Here is a 7,391-nt window from a genome sequence, read left to right on the forward strand (position 1 = left end):
GGAGCTGCAGGAGGAGGCCAGGGAAACACCCCGGCAAGCTTTGCATACAAACGGCAGGGGTGGCCGGGAGCCCTCGGGCCACTAGCCCAGGCAGAGTGACCCTTGGTGTCTACCCAGGCAGTAGAGGGAAGGAGCAGGGCATGGAGACTGGCTAGATGGAGCAGAAGCACAGAGGGCATCAGAGAGAACGCAGGTACGAACCACACACGGGGGGGAGCCTGAATCGGCCATGCAGGCAAGGAAGGGAAATGCCATACCAACGGGCACGGGGCATCCAGTCCGTCCAGCCCTGGTAACCCCGGCTCCCCTTTCTCTCCTTTAAAACCTCGGTGTCCCTGTTCACAAAACCAACCACGATGATTATTTAGGTCAAGGCTGGCCAGCTCCAACCGTGGAGTGGAGAGGCCCAGTCCTACCCTGGCCAGGATGCAGGACCCTCAAGGCATCTACAAATAGGAACTAAATCCCAGTTGACCCCTCACCTCCCCATTCAGCCTCTGCCCTCTCTTGGTGCTCTAGGGAGCTCAGCTACGAAATATGTAATAACCAGCCGCCTCTCTACTGGGCTTCCTCTGTCCATAGGTTTGCTTAGAATAAACACAGGTACGCTTCGACTTTCGTGTCTCACAATGTTCAGAACCTTCGAGTGGATTGAGAAGCCTGGTGGATCTGGATGATGTGCCACAAATGATTGATTATTGGCTGGTTTGGGAGGCTCCCCATGGGATGTCTACCAATTTGGGTCTGCAGCTTTAAAGGTGCTCTTTGGATGACTGACAGGCACTGGGTAGCTGTGTTATAAAAGCCAGTCTGCCTTGCTCTGCCACGTCCTAAGTCCTAAGTCCTAAGCGTTGCTGATACCTCAACAGATGCTAATGATAGTGTCCTGCATCCTGACTGAGTGAGGACTCAGACAGCATAAACCGCTGGCCACTGAGGTGGCCAGGAAACGAAGAAGGCAAATCAGTGGCTCACAAATGCTACCCTGGCTTCCGAAGCCATCCTCCTCGGGCTGAACACTGAGGCCTTCTCTGAAAACCTTCCTCGTGGTTTCTGCACTTCTACAGATCAATGATTCCGTGTCTTCAAAGGACAAGGATCCAAAGGAAAGGGATTGACCCAGAATTACTTGCAGCTGTGGTTGTCACGCAGCACCGACAGCAAGCAGAATTTCACTGTCAGTGAACACAGATTGGGGTAGCCTCAGTGCAGCCATTTGGTTCTCATCTAACTTGATTCGCCTTCTTTGTTTCCAACTTGCAAACCTCAAGGGGAAAACCAGAACAATGCAAGTGATAAATAAAGACATACCAACGGGCAGGGGGCATCTAATCCAGGCGCTCCTTGGTCTCCCTTATCCCCTTTAGGCCCTCTAGAGCCTTTCTTCCCCCTCTCCCCCTGTAAATAATGGTTTAGTCCAAGAAAAAAAAAACACATCATCAAAACTTTAGGCTCATTCATGTGTGAAGGTTAGAGACAGAAAAAGAAAATTAAAGTGGAAAAAATGACTTCTCTGAAATAGGATATTTTCTCCATTAGGATTTGGGGTCAATACCCACCTCCCTCCAACTAAACACCTGAGAATGCAGCTCCAGGGGGTGGGAAGGGGCTGGGAAGCAGTAGCCCCAGAGCAGAAGGGCCGGGAGGTGGGCAGTGCCCATTGAAGACACTGCAGGCCAGATTTGCTAACTAAGTCCAGAGGGGGTCTGTGATGAGCTGTGACTGAAGGACCCACTTCCTTCTCCCTGGAGTGTGTCTTTGAAAGTTCTGGGGCTGACAACCTTGAGTCCCAGTTGGTTCTCATACCCCTGATACTCTGTTAGGAGGCAAGATGATTTTGCTCAGAGCCCTGGAGTATGTGCATGTGTGCGTGTGCATGCCTGTGTGTGAACACAGTATGTCTGAGCATATGCATGTACATGCTTGTATGTCTGTGAACATACGCGCATGTGTGGGTACGTGCTTGGGCATGTGTACACATGTATATACCCATATGTGTTTTTGGGTGTGTGCACATGTGCATATGTGTGTTTGGGGCTGGCAGGTGGGCTCAGCTGCAGCCTCCCGCTCTCTGCCTGTCTGTCATAGGCAGCTCTTTGTATATAGACATATTGGTTCAAGGAACTCATTTGCTTCTGAAGAGCTTCAGTAAACATCAGCTTTCTAAATTGAATCCTAGTTTGTATATGTCAGGGTCCATTTATAGAAGGGCTGCAGAATTCTTTTTAAAAGTGAAGCCTCAGCTCTCCGATGAACTTGGATTTTTATATGCCCTGTTTCCTTATAAAGGGGCCAAGCATGCCCCGAGGGAGTCTTCCTGGGGAGGGCTCTCCTCTATGAAAGGCTGATAGTCTGACATTTGGGGACTTCCGGGTGCTACTCCAGGGTAATGAGACCTTGAAGGCCAGCAGCACGTTGGTCAGAACAGAGGCCTGGTGTCAGAGCTGGTCTTGCCAGTTGTCGGCAGTGTGTCTTTGGGATCTACTCTGGGAGTCACTTTACTCATCTGTACAATGGGTACAATAGCACCTGCCTCAAACGTCTGTTGTGAGGTCTTCATGCACATTAGCTGCTTAATGATGGCCTAGAATGCTCAGTAAGTGAGAGCTGCGTCATAATAATAATGATGATTATCGTTTCTGGTTAGCCAGGCTAGGAGCCAAAGCTGTGGCCAGAGGCAAGTCTCGGGTCTCCTGTGTTCCCGCAGTGACAGGCTACAGGGTGTAGGCTGGTTAGGGGAGGTGGAGGATAAGACTATTTTTGATGTTTGCCTAGATCTTACTTAAGTTCCTTGATTCCAAAGGTTGTCTGTTCTTTTAAATATACTACTACAAATGAATTGTCTAGAACATAAATCCTTACTTAGAAAATGACATGCCTTTAAGAGGAAAGGTGTATGTCAAATTAGGATTAATCCTGTTGGCTCAAAGTTATGCCCACCGACGAGAACATTACAGCATGAATAATCCCCAGCCGGCGGGCGAGCAAGATCACCAGCCGTCTGGACGGGGAAGCCCCGCTCAGGAGTGTGGGCCTCATTCTCTCAGGGTCATGAGCACAGTGCTCATGAAGGAGGGCAAAGCTGTCTGGCTGGGGGACTCAGGCCCTGGATGGTTTGCCGGTGGGTCACACAGGGTTGGCCACGTGGCCGCCTTTCACACCAGCAACGGCAGTGGCCCCACATCAGGTGCTTCTCGAAGGTGTCAGAGCAATAGCGTTACCTACATCCTCCAGCCTCCCACGGCCAGCGAGTGGCACAGAGGAGGCCCCGGCAGAGGGAATGCTGCTGGTGAGGACGGGCAAATAAAACCAGGCAGCAGACGTTTCTTCAAAAATAGAGATAAATATATAAACTCTGACTTTGGAGGAAATACATTGGCAGCTGGAGGAGGGGAAGGGAACAGGTGAGGGATGTAACATTATTATAACGGGGGGACATTGCTAGGGTAGTGGAGAAAGAGTGAAGGAGTGAAGGAAGGAAGAGACAGACCCGGGCCAACAGAGATGGTGGAGGAGGGAGAGGTGGGGTGACAAGGTCGATTTAGGGGAGCAAGACACATGCATGCATACATGCACTTTGCGCACACACGTATGCACACGCACACGCACTGCAGGCAGAGCATCTCAGAGACCAGCAGTCGCCACGTTGCATGCACTGGGACCTTTTCGGCTGGCCGCCGGCAGGAGGCTCCGCACTAACACCCACTTTTCCTGACGATTAAGTGGCTCGATTCACACCACCTTTATCCTTTGACCGATTTCTTCCTAAACGTGGCTCCTGGGTCAAATCCACAGAGCCGCTTAGGGAGAAGGGCAGTCACTTGGTGACAAGGGCAGGGCAATCTTTCCACTGGCATGTGTGTGCCTATCAGAGAGCTCCCGTCTGGGGCTCCAGGCCTTTGCCTGCCACTAAGAGGACCGTGCTCCCTCCATGAACAGAAAACAGGCTCTAAGGCCATGCTCTGGTGGGACATAGAGAAGCATAATTTGAAGGCTGTGCCTCGGATCACTGTAAAACGGGAGAAATCTCTGGCAGGGCCCTCCAGGCATGATGCGGGCTAAGTTTGAGAGACACCCCCAAAAACTGGTGGGGTGGGGGTGGGGGCTCTGATTTTATTTAAAAAATAAATAAAATCCCCACACCAAAAAATACACACAAAAATACTGTTCAAGGGAAAGCAAATGTCACCTCTGCTTAAGTTTTCTTTGTGTTAGAGATTGACAACCAAGCCCTCAGGTCTCCCTGGAAAACTCTGTTAGGGCGGCTGGCATGAGAGGTCTGATGAGGAAGTGAGATTTAAGGAAGACTCTTCGAGGATATTCTGGCATCCTGTGAGTCAAATCTCTTGAAAAAGAAGAACAAGCATTTCCTTAATGCAGAAACCCGCTTTTGGGAATAAGCCAATTGGCCCTTTATGATGTACTTGGAAGAAGGTTTGTGCGCTGGAACCGTTTTCTGAACTTTTATGAAGTGACACATTCCTAATTTATACGTGGGATGGGGGAAGTGCTAGGCAGGGGAAGCAGAGAAAACGAGCTTCTCTCTGATTCCTGGGTCACTCGGCACCTCACTCCTTATGCCTCAGAGCCACCGGCCTCCATCTGACCCGCTGGCTGTGACAAGGGTGCCCTGCCCGTCCTGCTGCCACTGCTAGAGCAACAGGATCGATTTTTCATCTTCAAATGGTTCAGTGCCTCAAGCCAGCTGAAAAGGTCCTAAGAAATAGTTTAAAAATATTAACCAAACGTAATAAAGGAAACCAGAACAGTTTAGAGATAAATCAGAAGGGAGGTTAATATGCCCACTAACAGGTGGAATGACCAAGGTCTGCGAGGCCTGAGTTCTTTCATGCCACACAAAGAAAAGTGGCTTCCCCACCTGCCTTAAAAGGATGGCCCCAAACCCAGAAGTAGGCCTGTTTATTCTGGTGGTTTCTAGACTTGGTCTTCCCATGGACAATCTGGGAGGGGTAGCCCTGCCTGCTCCCTTGCTTACAGATGTGCTCAGTAGACACATCTTCAGTGAAGAGAACGAACTGAATCAGTGCCAGATATAAACGTACAGATCCCGACCCCTTCTATTCATGTGCATGGGGTCAATGTTCCAAGCTCAGCCGCAAGACCCAGGTTCCAGGAACCTCGCACTCTGCCTCTAATTCTCCGGGAGCTCAGTGCGTTTCAGCGTTGTTCTGGGACTTGCTTCTCCATCGGTTCCCACCCTCCCCATTCTTTCTCTTCTAATTCTTAGATCCTTGGATTTTAGGACCCACTTGGAGACACACTCTGAGAGGCTGCATGTGCTCTGAGAACGGCCTGGCAGGAGCAGCAGGGAAGACATTCTAGAAGACATCCAGAAGTTATCTCTTGGTCAGGTGTGGTTAAATGATCCCTGCTGCGCTCAAATTCTGAAGGCCATGGCATAAACCGAACAGCATCACATGGCTGTGGGTGTGTGGACATTCGATAAGTGTCCTGGTGAGCATGGCAGAAACCGAAGGGAGGGCATGGGGCCTAAGGAGGTGCCGTTTACTTCACAGTCCCGCTGACTCTTCCAGGGAAGAGAAGTAATGTCTGTAAGAGCTCTTGAAGGACTGGCTGCTGGCGACAGCCATGTGCTTGTTCTTAGAGCTGAGACTTATTTTCTCTTTCACCAGTGGTCTAGAACACCTGGTAAAACTGAGGCTCAGTAACAAAGGGTCTAAAAATATCATTTAGGGGCCCATTATTAGGGCAAGAGAGGGAGCTGGACACGAGGCTCCGCTATTAGATTGCAAGGCAGAATTAGATGGCCAGCTTGGGATTCGGGTCTCCTCCTATCATGCAGGAAAATACAAGTTTCCACATCAGGATTAGGCCTCAGGTTCCCTGCAAAGCACAGATTAAGCCCTTCACTACAAAGCCTTTCAGTTTAGGATGATTTATCAGAAAAAACTCTGTTTGCCATGTTGGGTCAGGAATCCTCAATTGATCATTCCACCCCATCATGAAGACATTAGTAACCAGAACCAAAGTGTCAAAGCTCAAGACTCACCCGGTTTCCTTTGTCCCCGGGTGGTCCATGTAAACCCTGCAATAAATCAGTGAAACAAAGCCTCGTTAAGGAGAAAACACAGGACAGTCACACAGTCCTACTTTCCAGGCTTGTAAATCTCTACTGATGGGAGACAGCTTTAATTATCCCCATTTTACAGAAAGGGACAAGGAAGCAGCTCACTCCAGGAACCTGACCTAGGGGGAAGTAAGGAGTTTGGGGCAAAGGCAAGAACGTGGTCTGGCTCTCTCGCTCACAGTCCATGTCCGGGTCTGGGTCATGCTCTTCTGAGCTCTCGTGGGGAGCAGCATGGGGGTTGAAGGGCATTTTGGGAACATAGACTGCTCTTGTTTCCCTGGCTCTCCTGCCAAAATCTTGCTAGAAGGTGACTCCACAGCTCCTAAGTCCCTCTCTTCAAGGTGCAAAATGCTCTCCATTCTTCAGCGAGAGGGTGAGCACAGCGCAACGGTGGCCTGGACACGCCCGTGTAGCCAGCATGTGTATGTACACCCTCCAAGTGGACGGGAAACAGGTGTAGGCTCCTGTAGGCAGACACTCAACTTCCATAACCAAGTCGTGGGACCACGCTGCCGATGGGAAGCCAAGTCCGTCCTTCTAGGTCCCAGCTCCCTCAGGAAAGCGGCCCCACCTTGTAGCATAGAGGTGTGGTTCACCCCCCTCTCAAGGCAAGGATCGGGGCACATTCATTTGCGAGGCCCACTGCATCTATTACAGAGGCATGCGGCAGGAGGGGCTCACGACTGTTACCACATCGGTCACCCAGTCCACGTGGCTATGGACCTGGTCCCCCACCAAGTCCCTGGTGCCCCGCAGGGACTCCTAGCCCATCCTCAGTTGCCTCTTGGTTGCTTCCACTGTCATGGAAAGGAGAATTCTCCCTTGGCCCCAGAGTTTTGCTCCAGGCTCTGGTGGTGTGTTTGACAGAGGTGTTTCTGATGAGAGTGGAGAGAGGATGGAAAGAAAGCTACGATCCCATGAGACTTACAGGAAGCCCAGCTGCTCCCATTGGTCCTGTCATCCCAGGGTCTCCTTTGCTGCCCTGAAGGGGAGAAAGAAACTGGTGAATCCTCCCAGACGCAGGGACAATTCTCAGTATCTGGGGTCTGTTATGGTGTGAAACTCCTGCACGAGAGCCCTTGGGGAAGCAAGGTCTGTGCGGAAGGGCGGGTGCCACTGCCAAGGACTCTGCCTGGGAGGGGCTTGCTCTCTAGAGGCTTACTCTCCCTCTAGCAAAGGTCAGCCCTCAAAGCCTTCTGCACAGACTGGGTTACGTCCTGGGCGTACTGGCTGGTTCAAGGCAGAGGCAAGGAGAGGAAAAGGAGCAGAGGGGCAGGGAAAG

General features: G+C 51.0%; 1 protein-coding gene across 1 annotated transcript in view; it reads right to left on the reverse strand.

The window, feature by feature from the left end:
* The window catches only part of COL13A1 (collagen type XIII alpha 1 chain), a 164,506-nt gene that overhangs the window by 5,201 nt on the left and 151,914 nt on the right, over positions 1-7,391 (reverse strand). The window contains exons 37-39 of the mRNA XM_014587967.2: positions 7,038-7,091; positions 6,032-6,067; positions 258-335 (exon numbers count right to left, since the gene is read on the reverse strand). Coding sequence (XP_014443453.1) covers positions 258-335; positions 6,032-6,067; positions 7,038-7,091 — 168 coding nt within the window. The remainder of the gene's footprint in view (positions 1-257; positions 336-6,031; positions 6,068-7,037; positions 7,092-7,391) is intronic.

Source organism: Tupaia chinensis, unplaced genomic scaffold (genome assembly GCF_000334495.1).
Source record: "Tupaia chinensis unplaced genomic scaffold, TupChi_1.0 Scaffold000250_1, whole genome shotgun sequence".
Lineage (NCBI taxonomy): Eukaryota > Metazoa > Chordata > Mammalia > Scandentia > Tupaiidae > Tupaia > Tupaia belangeri.